The following is a 15,018-nucleotide window of genomic DNA, read 5'->3' as shown; positions in this document are numbered from 1 at the left end:
TTATTTAAAACCATTTAACAAATAATAATAATAATTTCATAGATTTGTACTCTGAAACCAATTGTTTTTTTATTTGTTTCTAATAAAATATTAGATAATATTCTGGAACTTTTGGTATATTTTATGAAATTTTTTGAGACCTGAAACTATTTTTCGTTAATTAAATGAGATAAAACGGTAATTAAAAACTATTGTTTGCTTCTGAAACCATTTAGCTGGAAGAATGGTTTCAGAGAGTTATACTGTGAAACCATTCTAGCAGTAAAATGGTTTCAGAAGCAAACAATTAAAAATCAACTCCCCTGAAACCATTATATCAGTGAAATGGTTTCAAAGTACAACGCTCTGAAACCATTGTACCAGCTAAATGGTTTCAGAATGGTTTCAGAAGCAAACAATTAAGAAATTACTCACTGAAACCATTCTACCAGTAAAATGGTTTCAGAGAGTTATACTGTGAAACCATTCTACCAGCTAAATGGTTTCACAGTATTATATAAAGATAATTAAAGGTAGTGAAAAATTGAGTTTTTTTTTTGTGTCCAAATCAAACGAACCAAGTCTCTATTTGTAGACAAAAAAAAATTATGAATTTTGGTATAAAAATAAAAAAATAAAAAATTAATTTACAACGAAATAATTGAGTTTAAAGTATTAAATGAAAAAAAAAACACGCCAACCACCCAGCAGTTGACACGTGTCCTGCTTTTTTAAAATGAAATTTTCTCTCTCCAGGCGCAGATCTAGTGTGGTGCACGCGCTGGCTTATCATGGAGATGGATGATCTGGACTGTCTGATTGATCCGACAGCCATGATGAGATCATCTCTTGGCCGTCTGATGGAAATCAACGGTCTGTAACGGTGGTTCTGCGGTAGGCGCGCGACACTGGATCAGCGCCAATATGTTTTTTTTTTTTTTTAAAAAGAAAGGGTATTTTTGTCCAACTCAAAAGGTGCACCTTGCTAATTTAGACCCAACAGCCCCCTATTTAAATATTCATATAACTTGATAAAAATTCTAAAATAGGTCACACCAAACTCATAATATATATTAATTCACATTTATAATAATAATAATAAAAAAAAATAGTATAGATATTTGACTAGAAGTATTTAATATGCAAAAAGAATGAAAAAGAAACGTTAGGGGAAGATGCAATTATCGAACACACTCTGACACAATAGCATAGGATTATTTGAATGAACTACTGATATTCATGTTGTAAGAGCACATGTTAGCATTTACATTTATTTTATCTACTTAGGGTGTTGTTAATGGGTGCACCCATTTCCTTTAAAAAAATACCGTAGATAGATACGTGAAAATGAAAAAGAAAAAAATCTTTTTCTCTTGTTCTTAAATATTAACTCAATTAACAATATTAATATTATTAAATTGTATATTTTTATCTAGATTCAAACTCGAGATAGTGCTTTTAATCCGCTAAAAAAATGAAGGATCGAACATGACAACTTCAATTATATTATGTTTGATTTTAAAACTTTTTATTGGAACTAAAAGACTAGACAAAAACTAAACTTATGGTCCTTCACTTAATAACATGATAATTTTGTGTTCTCTATACAAATTATCTAAAATATCAAAATAATTTTTTGTCCACCAAACATTAATAAGACCAAAAAAAAATTAATATCTTAAAAATTTATTGTATGTTGTTCTTTCGTGTTATGTTTTATCATGCATTTTTTTTTTGTATTGTTATGTCATATACTTACTAAGTGCCGATGAAACATACTCATTCTAAATTACTAAGTTGCAACGATTCATTTTGAACAGAGTGACAATGAAACTTTATACGATGTTTGGGAACGTTTTAAGTTGTGCCTCAAGAAGTGTCCAAATCATGGTTTCGATGGGCATAATCAGATGCAGATATTTACACAAGGATTGTATCCTCAAACTCGTATGATCTTAGACGCCTCAGCTGGAGGTTCGTTGAAGAATAAAGACGAAACTGAAGCAAGGGAACTCGTAAAAAGTATGACTCAAAATGAATATCGTACTCAAAATGACCGTGGGGCTAAGAAGAAAGGGGAGTATTGGAATTCGATGCTCAAAGTGAACTATTGGCTCGACAAAAGTTAATGACAAATTAGATGGAAGCAATGCTAAAGCTTCTTTCTAGTTCTCAACCTCCAAAAGCACAGGTTAACAAGGTGCAAGAACCTAAATGTGATTTCTGTTTACAAGACCATGAAAATGGAGGATGTTTTTCGGAAGGTTCGGAAGAGGCAAAGTACTTGGCCAATTTCCGAAAATCCTACCCCAACAACAACAATCTTGGTTATGGATGGGGAACACACAAGGTCAAGCTTCAGCTCAACAATCTACTCAACCTAGACCACCTTCAAGGATGGAGGAAACTTTGACAAAGTTCATCCAAATGACTCAAGGGAACTTTGAAGCCATGAAAGCAACTCAAGAGACCTCCAACAAAAATCACGAGGCTTCAATCAAGAACTTAGAGGTCCAAATTGGGCAACTATCTAGACAATTCTCAAGTTTGCAAAATAGCGGCAGATTTGGGGGCAACACAAAAGACAACCCAAAAATGAAAGTTGCAAGGCTATAACTTTGAGAAGCCGTGAGGTGCCGGATCTAAAAGTGAGTGATAAGTCTAAAAAGAAAAATGAGAGTGAGGGTGAAGTTGAAAACGTGAGAGATAAAGGAGTTGAAAATGTGAGGAAAAACGTAGTTAAAAAAGAGAGTGAGATTGAAGCTGTAGTGGAGAGTGATCACGCTATCTTCTCGAGAATAGTAACTGTTTGAGTAGTTTTTTTTGTGTATCATGTTCTTCATATTGACTCTTTTGTAAACTCGTGTAGTTTTTTTTGGCACACCTTATGCTGAAGAGACTATTTTATTTGTTTAATATATCTCATTTTTACTTGTTCAAAAAAAAAATATTTATTTTAATTAAAAAGATATGTTTTTCATTTCATCTTTTAATTCATTTTTTGTTGAATTTATGGTACAGTTCGGAGAGAGTAGAAGTGCTTCCTTTGGTGAGAATTTCATTTTTTTTCAATAATAGTAACATGACATGAGCAATCCCTGTGATATCTCTGATGCTTCCTAGGCTTAGCAATTACTAGTTTTTATGTTGAAGGCTTTTTCTAACATGGGGAAATAGTAAGAGTTTGGACTCGTTACGTATATGAGTCTCATTTAATTTTTATATTATTTCATGTTTTGCAATTGTTTAAGAATTTAATTTATATGCACCGTCAGTCTAAAGATATTTTGCACATGCGTCCAATAATGTACCGACACATCATGTATGGTAATTAAAAACACATGATGTGTCACATTCATTAAATAATGTGGCAACGCGTCATTGGATGTATGTGTAAACAAAATTACACCGACGGTGCACAACAATTAAACTCATTGTTTAAACAATCCAACTACATTTTCTAAATATTCATGCAATTCATTAAAAAATTTAAAATAGGTCACACCAAACTCACGATATATATTCACATTTATAATAAAATAAAAAAATAGCATAGATATTTGACTAGAAGTATTTAATATGCAAAAAAAATGAAGAAACGTTCATGAATAGAGGAAAGTGATTTCACTAGCAATTATCGAATACACTCTGACACAATAGCATAGAATTATGTGAAAAACTATGTCAATAATCATGCTCTAAGAACACATGTTATTATTTACATTTATTTTATTTACTTAGATGTTGCATGTGGCTGCACTCATTTAATGGGACCACAATGACTATGCGAAATTTGCCACCAATATAATGACCCCACTTGGCTACCTTATCTCCGGTGGAATCGTGCCAACCATGATTGGAATCCCACAACTCCGTTGTGAACTTGGTCCTACTGTGTTTCCTACTAGTGTGTTTTTGACTTATAGATTTGGAAACAATTTTCAAAATGTTGGACAAACAACACAAAATTTTAATGAGGGTTGTTGATTTTTTGATACATATTTATGGTTATGTAAGATTGTGATTTCTGTGATTCACTTTGAATAACTGAAACTATCATAAATATAGGATGCATGGGATGCATGGATTCCCGATGATGCGCTATCATCTCGAGAAATAGTAATTGCTTGAGTAGTCTTTTTTGTGTATCATGTTGTTCTTCATATTGACTCTTTTGTAAACTCGTGTAGTCTTTTTTGGCACAACTTGGGCTGAAGAGACTATTTTATTTGTTTAATATATATCTCATTTTTACTTGTTCAAAAATATATATTTATTTGTGTAAAAAAAATTATTTTAATTAAATAGATATGTTTTTCGCTTCAATTTTTAATTTATTTTTTGTTGAATTTATGGTACAGTTCGGAGAGAGTCGAAGTGCTTTCTTTAGTGAGAATTTCATTTTTTTCAATAATAGTAACATGACATGAGCGATCCGTGTGATATTTCTGTTGCTGCCTAGGCTTAGCAATTAATTTTTATGTTGAAGGCTTTTTCTAACATGGGGAAATAGTAGGAGTTTGGACTCGTTACGTATATGAGTCTTATTTAATTTTTATATTATTTCATGTTTCGCAATTGTTTAAACAATCCAACTACATTTTCTAAATATTCATACAACTCATTAAAAAATTTAAAATAGGTCACACCAAACTCACAATATATATTCACATTTATAATGAAATAAAAAATAGTATAGATATTTGACTAGAAGTATTTAATATGCAAAAAAAAATGAAGAAACGTTCATGAACAGAGGAATATGATTTCACTTGCAATTATCGAATACACTCTGACACAATAACATAAAATTATGTGAAAAACTATGTTAATATTCATGCTCTAAGAAAGCATGTTATTATTTACATTTATTTTATTTATTTAGATATTGCATGTGACTGCACCCATTTAATTACTTTAAAAAATTATTGTAGATAGATAACTAAAAATGGAAAAGAAAAGAAAAAAGTCTTTTATAAAGTCAAATGTCTGTTGTTCTTAGCTCAATTAACAATATTGATATTATTAAATTGTACACTTTTATTTAGATTCAAACTTGAGATAATGCATTTGTTCGGCTAAAAAAATGAAGGATTGAACACGACAACTTTAATTATATTATGTTTGATTTTAAAACTGTTTATTGGAATCAAAAGACTAGACAAAAACTAAACTTTGTCATTCACTAAGAGACATTCTTGCATAGGCAGAAGATATTTAGGCACAAACTTAGGAACACAAACATCAATCAAAAAAATTAAAAGAGAAATAAAATAATCACATCAATTAATATAATTTTAATCATATCTTCTTTTTTAAAATTTTTTCACTTATGTAAGTGTGCCTAAGAATAATTCATTTGGGATTGTGCCCATGTTAGCATTTCTCCATTCACTAAATCATATGACAGTTTTTTGTTCTCCAAGCAAATTATCCAAAATACCAAAATAATTTTTCTGTTTATCAAATATGAGTAAGACAACAAATTATTTAATATCTTAAAAATTTATTGTATGTTGTTATATCATGTACTCCCTCCACCCTTAATTATAAGCAAATTTTCATTTTGTAGATTTATTGGATAACTAACGTATTTAGTTATAATTAAGGCTAATTACATTAGTTATCTAATTAATCTGGAAAAATGAAAATGGACTTATAATTAAGATCGGAGATTGTTTTATCATGAGTTGTTGTTTTGTATTGTTACATCATATACTTACTAAGTGGAGATGAAATAGACTCCTTGAGTTGTTTTGTGTATGAGTTTCTCACCGATGTTTATTTTTTGATGTCAATCATTCATTTGTTTCCAAGTGGAAGCGGACCATAGTAATCCGGAATTCAACAAAAAAAGTTTATTTTTATAAAAGAACAGTCCTTTTTTTTTTACGGAAACGGTCCATCATTTTTTAAAACTCTTTTTTTTTTTACAAAAAACTCCTTAATCATTTGAGTTAAATAAAATAATACTTCCTCCTTCCCTTAATATAAGTTTCCTTTGCAATTTTTACGCATATTAAGAAAATGTTGTAGTGTAATAAATATGTACTTTTTTGATATTACAATTACTATATTGTCCTTTATGAAAAGATATATTTGTAGTTAACTTTACCTATTTCAATGCAAAGTATGGTTATGTTTGAAAAAATAATAATAAATGTCTTATAAAATAATAATAATAATAATAAATTTGTTTTGGAAACTAAAACTAGTTTATATTTAGGAACAAATTTTAGCGACGGAGAATAAAATAAAATTGAGGACAGGTGTTAGGATATTGATTGAGCAGTGGCTCGTGGAAGACACAAGCCAAATGCGCGTGTATTACTATCTCCACCTTTCTCCCCACTCAAAATATTAAATTCAGACCTCACCGGAATGCAAACATGAATCAATGGAAGCCACCACCACCATCACCGCCGCCGCTAAACTCGTCCAAAACTCCATCCTCTACGGCGTCAGATTCACCTACGCAACACATCACCAACCGCTCCAATCGCAAAGACACTGTCAGGTAAGTTCGTTATTACGGTTACGTTTTTCCAACCTGTTTGTTTGTTTGTTTGTTTGTTGCTGTTAAGTTAGTTTTAAGTGTGTTGTTTGTGTAGGAAGAGGAGTGAGATGGAAGGTGGAGATCCGACTGCTGCTAGAAAAGTTAAGAAGGCGGACCGTGAGAAGATCAGGAGGGATCGGTTGAATGATAGTTTTCATCAAATGGGAAGAACTTTAGGTAAATCAACACTACAATATGTTGTGAACTTAGCTCAATTGGCGGATGTTGGGGATTAACCCAAAACAAAGAGCACTGAAGGGTGAAAGATGAATAAAGAATGAATTTAGAATAAGCAGAAATTGAATAAAGGAAAAGTAAAAATCTTATTCTCTTGAGTTATTATTCAAATGAGAGATTACAAGTGTATATATACACACAAATGTGTAACTAACCGACTCAACAAACTATGTCAGTTGTAACTACTAACTAACTGAATTACAACTAACAATAACTAACTAGCTGCTAAAACTAACAGAAACGTAACTGAACCAAAACAGAGCTTCAGAGCTTCAGAGCTTATATCAGCTTCAGAGGCTACGAGGTTCAGAGGTTATATTTTGCTTCAGAGGCTGAAGCACTTCAGAGGCTCTACAGCTTCAGAGGATGAACATGTTCTGAGTTTGAATTACAAAACCAATACTCCTCCTTAATTCAAACTCTTCCTGAACCAATACTCCTCCTTAAATCAAACTGTCAAAGCTGACAATTTAACCTTGTCTTATTTTCAACATCTGATAGGGCATTTGAATTACATTTCAACACACCCCCTTTATTCGAATGCTCCAAACTTGTGAGCTTCAGCATTTTCTTCAGGTCTTTAAATCTCTCAATATTCAGTAGCTTGGTCAATATATCAACCATCAACTCAAGCTCTTCTTGTTCCTTAGGTACTTTATCATCCGTACCTTCAACCTTGAAACTTTGTGGTTGTTCAACATATACTTCATTCTCAAGTTTGCCATTCTCTACTGCAGACTTGAAATCTAGTTGAACACTTTGACAATTCACTTGGTTTTCTTTTGCCACCACAGGTCTTACTATTTCCAGTCTTGCAGCTGGTGCTAAGTTTTCCAATTGAACTTCTGGTACACTGTGAACATATACTCCACATCTTGCTTCAGCATTTGTCACTACACCTGATTGACAGAACATTTCATTGGAATCAATGCCAGACTTTTGTGAGAGTCCCCTGGCCACAGATCTTGCCTTTACACTTGAGCCATTAGGTAAGTGATTCCCTTTATGCACCCATTTTGCTGCTATTGGCTTCTTCTTAGCATGTAGTAAGGCATGTTCTGACCTTGTGCTACTGCAGACTTCCCAATCCCATTGCTCTTCTTCACTGATTGACACATCTCTGCTGACTGTGGTCTTCTTAGTAATTGGATTGTACAGTCTATATGCACCAGTTCTATGATATCCAACAAATATCACAGGTTCACTTTTTTCATCTAGTTTCTTTCTCTTTGAATCTGGCACATGCTTGTAACTCAGGGAACCAAACACCTTCAAGTGTTTCACAGATGGAGTTAAACCACTCCATACAGCCTCTGGCACTTTGTCTAAGCATTTGGTAGCACTTCTGTTCAACACATAACAGGCAGTTGTCACTGCTTCTCCCCAAAATGACTTAGGTAGCTTCTTCTCTTTCAACATGCACCTTGTCATTTCCATAATGGTTGTGTTTCTGCTTTCACATACTCCATTATGATGAGGTGTAAATTCATGTGAGATACTTTCCTCTTTGCAAAACTTTCTGAAGTTATGAGATGTATACTCACCACCTCCATCACTTCTCAATACCTTTATCTTCCTTCCTGCTTGTTTTTCAACTACTGCTTTAAACCTTTGAAAAACTACCAGCACCTCATCTTTGGTTTTTATGGGATACACCCACATCATTCCACTGAATTCATCAACAAAAGACACATAGTATCTATTTCCTCCTAATGATTCAGTAAAAGGACCACATACATCACTGTGTACTATATCAAGCTTTCCCCTAGCTCTCACTGCTATATGATCAGCAAAGGATTTTCTAGCTTGCTTGTCAACCAAGCAATTTCTGCACATATCCTTAGACACTCTAATTTCTGGTAATCCATGGACCATATCTTTATTTTTCAAATTACTGAGGCCTTTGAAATTTAAATGTCCATACCTTAGATGCCATAACCAAGCTGCATCATGGATAGCTTCACTAGCAGGACAATGTGAATTTGAACTCTCAAGTTTCACTTGGAATGTTCTGCTTTGTGATAATGTTGCACACAGTACCAACTTACTTTCCTCATTGTACACATTCATTTGATTGTTTCCTAAGGTCATTGTGAAACCTTTCTCAACCAATTGTCCAATGTTGAGGACATTTGTATGCACACTTGGCACATACATTACACCAGTAATTAATGCTTGATTACCATCCTTTCCCTTGATTGACATATCACCAATTCCTTCTGATTTTACTGTTCTACTATCAGCAAATCGAATTGTTGACTTCTTTGAAGAATCATAGTTAATCAGCCACTTCTTGTTACTAGTCACGTGATTTGAACAACCTGTGTCCAAATACCATCCTTCTTCCTCACCAACTAATGGATCTTGATCTGATCTATTATCATTCTCAGTAATGTGTGCCTTTGATTCTTCTTCATCAGTGACTGTCACCATGAAGTTTACATCTTCTTCTGATGTTGAATCATCATGTGCCACATTTGCTTCTTCATTATACTGTCTTCGAACCTTTTGACCTCTGCATTCACTTGCAAAGTGACCAAACTCCTGACAGTTAAAGCATTGAATATGCTTCTTGCTAGCCTTCTTTGAATTGACAGAACCTCCTCTTTCTTCCTTTGAGGATTCAGGCTTGTCTTCATCATTTTCTTTCCCTTTCTTGAACTCTTTCTTTTTCTGCCATTTCTTTTTGTCATCTTGGTACTTTTTGAACTTTACAAACAAAGCTTGCTCATCTTCTTTGCCATGGTTTCTTCCACCATGCTTCATCTCATGAGCCTCAAGTGTACTCTGCAAGTCTTCAATCTTGATTTCACTTAAGTCTTTTGTTTCTTCAATTGTCACCACAATGTGCTCAAATTTTGAAGTTAAAGTTCTAAGTACCTTTTCCACTGTTTCCTGTTCAGCAAGATTACTTCCACAATTCTTCATCTGATTGGTGAGAGTCACCACTCTTGTGAAGTAATTTGCAATTGTCTCATCATTCTTCATCTCCAGCAGCTCATATTGTCTCTTCAAGGCTTGCAATTTCACTTTCTTGACCTTTGCATCACCACCATAGCTCTTCTGCAAAGTGTCCCAAGCCTCTTTGGACGTTGTGAAATCTGCAATCTTCTCAAATACCTTGGCATCAACACATTGATGAATGAGAAATAGAGCTTTGCTATCTTTCTTCAGTGCTTCTCTGAACGTTGCTCTCTGTTCTGCTGTTGCATTTGCTGGTAATGGATCAAGAACTGTCTTCACTTGTTCATCCACTTCTTGAACAATGAATATCACATTCATCTGTTTGACCCATGTATCCCAGTTCTTTCCATCAAGAATTGGCAAATTCGCATGGAAATTACTCTTCCCAGCCATGATTGAATCACTGCAACCTTTGATGCTCTTTCTTTGTGAAAGATCTGAATCAAGATCCCTAGGATCGTGAAAGCTCTAGATACCACTTTGTTGGGGATTAACCCAAAACAAAGAGCACTGAAGGGTGAAAGATGAATAAAGAATGAATTTAGAATAAGCAGAAATTGAATAAAGGAAAAGTAAAAATCTTATTCTCTTGAGTTATTATTCAAATGAGAGATTACAAGTGTATATATACACACAAATGTGTAACTAACCGACTCAACAAACTATGTCAGTTGTAACTACTAACTAACTGAATTACAACTAACAATAACTAACTAGCTGCTAAAACTAACAGAAACGTAACTGAACCAAAACAGAGCTTCAGAGCTTCAGAGCTTATATCAGCTTCAGAGGCTACGAGGTTCAGAGGTTATATTTTGCTTCAGAGGCTGAAGCACTTCAGAGGCTCTACAGCTTCAGAGGATGAACATGTTCTGAGTTTGAATTACAAAACCAATAGCGGAGACATTACATTTTATATGTATGAGTCGAACTCAGACACTCCACTTATTCAATTAAGTGTGAAATTCTAGCCAATAGATTATTTCACAAAAAAAAAAAAATCAACACTACAATCCAATTCATATTTCAATGTGTTTATTTCTCGGAATCGGGATAAACATATGATTTAGTATTCTTTGTTTTATGTATGGGGAAAGAACCGATGAAGGTCAATTAAGGAGGGTAGATATTAGAGTTGTCGGATGAGTTGGTCCATTGGTCCATCGGACTTGATCACATAAATGAGCCAAATTGGGTAGGTTTGTTTCCTACTAGGTTGCAAATTACCAAGCTTAGCTCAGCCACTATAGGTTGTGCGAGCCAACCAGCTAGTTGGGCTCATTTTTTAATACTCCTCTGATCCTTAATATAAGAAATAGGTTGCAAATTACTAAGCTTAGGTTCATTGAATGATTAATATATCTAGTCTATATATCATTGATTAAATACATCGATGATTCAACGAACATAAAAAACACTTCTTTTTTCTTATATCAAGGACTAGAGGGAGTACTAACATCTTTTATTTGAGAAAAACATTGTAGTACGGGAATATACGCAGTCACGAGTAAAGGGATGGGATATTGTCTATTGGATGAAGAGTAGACGTCTTGTATTCTAACTTCACCAAATCAGTGTTTAAAATACATCTCAAAATAAGTTGTCTGATCTTCATCAAAGATTTACGGCCTATGGAGCATTTACACTTCCCATGGAAGGGGTGTCCGGTATCCAATGTACGTCATGTGTCAACGTTTAATACTGACTCGACACTGATACGTGTGGTTACATTCAATCCATTCATTTTCTCAAATTATTACTTGTGTCTGCGGAAGTGTTTTTGTGAGTGTAGAGAATCTGAATTAAAAAAGAAAAAACTGTTTAGAAAGAGAGTAAATACCTAAATTGGTCCTGATAAAAAATACAGAGACCTATTTAGTCTCAAGGTCTCAGTGTTTCTGGAAACTTTTAGACATGGATTTGTTATAACATGTTATGGCATCAATGTTTGACCCACATAGTTGACTGCATGCATTAGTGGAAAAGGCCTTTGATTGTTGTTGTTTTACAAGCAAATGTATAAATTATGTTAAATGGTAGTTGTGAAGTAGTTGAGATATTTATGTTCGTTGTACATGCTGCAGATCCTGATAGACCACAGAACGACAAGGCAACCATCATGACGGAGACAATCCAAGTGCTAAAGGACACAACAGCTAAAGTTGATAGACTGAAAACAGAACACAAATCAAATTCTGAAGAGTCACAAGAAGTAAGGTTCTTATTATTTGTTTAAATTGTCTTTTAGGATTAAGCATGTGTGCTGCTCATTTACTCGGTTGATTTTATATTCACACAGCTAATACAAGAAATTAATGACCTCCGAGAAGAGACAGCATCTTTAAAATCCGACGTGGAAAATATTAATTCCCAGTATCAGCAGATAGTCAGAGTCATGCCACCATGGACTGCAATTGACCATTCTGTTATGATGAGTAGCCCTTATCCATATCCAGTTCCTATACCAATCCCGCCTGCACCGGTTTCCATTCACCCACCTCTGCAACCTTTCCCTTACTTTGTAAACCAAAATCCTGGTCATATTCCAAGTCTATGCTCAATGTATATGCCATTCTCGGCGCCGGCTATTCCCCCGGTTGAGATGCCATCAGCTCAGTATGCTTCTACATTCCACATGTTTAGTCGAAAAGAGTCTCAAAGCAAGTCACCGGGTCATAAAAGAAGACCTAATGATGCAGACAGATGTAGTGTGTCTCCTGATGTGGCAACAGAACTTGAACTTAAGATGCCTGGATCATCAACACAACAGGTAGATTATAAACTATGAATTACTGACATTGACATCTGACACTGACACGTTATATACCAGTAAAAATTTGAGAAAATGAAGTAATTGAATGTAACAGTGTCGTGTCGCTGCTAAACACTGGACATTTGATTAGAAATGTTGGTTTTTCAGAGATTTTAAATATATGTTCAAAATCCAAACTTATTTTCAGTGTTAAACCTTACAAACCTTCATTTTAATTTCTGTAGGATTGCACATCTAAAGGAAAAAAGGGCAAGCATTCAGTGATGAGTGATAGAATCATCATCGATGAGAGTGCCTCGAGTCAGGATTCTCCATCTCAGGGACTTCAAGATAGCTCCAACAGCATTGGCGACACCCCAAAGGCCGTTGATTGACCTTTTACATTGATTCTTGTACCATTTGACCATATGTTTCAGGTCATTTAATTTAACGTACATATAGTTGTTTTATCATTTCTAAAACAAAAATGATCAATGAAACAGTTCTTCCTCTTTCAACTTGCTATTGAGATGGGATCTTTGTCTAGGTATGTATCGAGTCCTAACTATTAAGCCATAATAACCCTTTTGCGTAGGTTACAAACTACTCAAAAAACTTACTCTTTTGAGCCATTTGAGTCCTTAGCATGCGCATACTGTATCGAGGAGGGGTTGGAGCCTAAGGAATGGAAGGCTATCCTCGTGATAGTGTTGTGGTAGAATTAGAGCTAACTACTGGATTAATTGAGGTCTTATGTGATGTTAGTAGGAAGGTCTTGCAGAAAGGTGGGAAACCATTGAAGCATTCTGGTAGTATATAGTGATACCTATATCTGCTTGCACTAACTCGGAGCAGATTGGATCTATGTGTCAGATTAGGTTTTGTTTAGGTTGCATAAGTCATGACTTGCATTAGCATAGTGTGTCAATTATTGTTATATGATACTATCTCGTGTGTGATTGCTTGAGCCTTGATGTTATATATTATTGCATGTATTTAGTGCTTTACTCAACTCAATTATATTCTTAAAAATGATGATTTACTTTGTATGTTCCGCTATGGATACTTGTGCAATTCTTTGTGTGGCTGGATGACGGGATGACAACACTTGAAAGTGATATCGAAGTTGAAGAGAATGAGTGATTACTGATTAACATGCCACTACCATCACAGTAGATAGTAGTATAGTTACGATGTTAATAAATCAACTGACTAAGTTTGAATTGGAGTCGGATATGTACAATACGACAAATATTCGAGTTTTACTCTTCTATTATAAACTCGATATTTAATCTAAGGACCGATTAATCTAAAGAATCAATTCTATCGTTTACTAGCAAAGGTCCAATTAAAGTCAAAACAAAATTCTTTATGAACTGATCCAACAGAAAAATTAGCCCTGATAGGATTCGAACCTCAAACCTAACACTACCAAACCAATCCTTGAGTTATGGAGATTTTGAATAGAGCAATGCTATATGTTAAGGGAAAAATGGTACACGAAACACAAGAAGTGTGTATCCATTTCTTAAAAATCAAAGTAGCCGTATAATGGGAAGTTTAGAGGAAATCATAGGATGGTTTATTGTGGAGTTGTACGGTCATGATTCATTCTTCTGTTTCTTCACACATGTCATTTTCGTAAAAAAGAGCAATTCCCTTTTGAATATCATTCATTCTCGATGAATGCTGGTTTCGAACCAGGGTGATTGAAGGAACCGGATGAGTTCTAGAGATTTACTCTTCGATTTAAACAAAATTATTATGCAAGTTTATTATGTGAGTAAATATTTTTGTGTTTGTGAGTAGTACTTTTAAAATTTCCCCATAATTTTCTTATTTTACTACATTTTTTAAACATTTTATGAGTAGACGGTGACACACAAGAAATATTTTTTTGTGGTCACGTGACCAAATAATTTGGATTTGGTCACACTCACAAAATAATATCAAATCATTTAATAATTTAAAAAGAAAATATTATTTAATTATATTTTTAAATACTTATTTCACAAGTATGACCAAATCCAAATTATTTGGTCACGTGACCACATAAGACTATCTCCATATGCTCCCCATGCTATGATCACAAGATAAATCACATCAAACTTTACCTTCTTCTCGGTCCACAATGCTATGAATAAAAAACCTAAACTATAGTAGTACTAGTAGTCTAGTGGCATAGTATTGCATGATTTCTTTGACAGTAAGAAAGGAAGTGTACCTCTTCTGCATGCTTTGGTCACCATCAATTTCAATTCAATCACACAAAGTCACAACACAAACAAACTATACGACAAGAGGGGTTTGGCTAACATGCACAACTGCACCATATGATGTACGGTGCACAAATTAGCGATTTCATTATAACGAATACGAATTTTATAAAATCTACCGTTGGATTGAAAGTTTATATCATATAGATCATCCATAATTTTTTTTTGAAAAAATTGAAAATAATTTGATATGGTATTGAGACCCGTCAAAATTAACGGTTTATAAATTTTTATTAAATACCGTTATCTCAATA

At 33.9% G+C, this 15,018-nt stretch overlaps 1 protein-coding gene across 2 annotated transcripts; it reads left to right on the top strand.

The window, feature by feature from the left end:
* Positions 1–6,234: 6,234 nt before the first annotated feature.
* Positions 6,235–13,520, top strand: LOC123904705 (transcription factor bHLH121-like). 2 transcript variants are annotated; one of them, XM_045954342.1, is made up of 6 exons: positions 6,235–6,496; positions 6,591–6,712; positions 11,821–11,948; positions 12,036–12,506; positions 12,734–12,925; positions 13,084–13,520. In XM_045954342.1, exons 1-5 carry the CDS (start codon positions 6,369–6,371, stop codon positions 12,881–12,883), a joined length of 999 nt encoding a protein of 332 aa, XP_045810298.1. In that variant the 5' UTR covers positions 6,235–6,368; the 3' UTR covers positions 12,884–12,925; positions 13,084–13,520. The 2 variants fall into 2 exon arrangements, with proteins under 2 accessions (XP_045810298.1, XP_045810293.1); XM_045954337.1 differs by lacking the exon at positions 13,084–13,520 and having other exon boundaries at positions 12,734–13,006.
* The last annotated feature ends 1,498 nt before the right edge of the window (positions 13,521–15,018 follow it).

Source organism: Trifolium pratense, linkage group LG1 (genome assembly GCF_020283565.1).
Source record: "Trifolium pratense cultivar HEN17-A07 linkage group LG1, ARS_RC_1.1, whole genome shotgun sequence".
Lineage (NCBI taxonomy): Eukaryota > Viridiplantae > Streptophyta > Magnoliopsida > Fabales > Fabaceae > Trifolium > Trifolium pratense.
This window is presented reverse-complemented; position numbering and strand designations above follow the sequence as displayed.

Bases quoted from the DNA above. Each gene is read 5' to 3' on its own strand.
- LOC123904705 (XM_045954342.1), top strand. From the start codon at position 6,369: ATGAATCAATGGAAGCCACCACCACCATCACCGCCGCCGCTAAACTCG. The intron at 6,713-11,820 runs GTAAATCAACAC...TACATGCTGCAG, and splicing joins TCAAATGGGAAGAACTTTAG to ATCCTGATAGACCACAGAAC. The intron at 12,507-12,733 runs GTAGATTATAAA...TAATTTCTGTAG, and splicing joins CTGGATCATCAACACAACAG to GATTGCACATCTAAAGGAAA.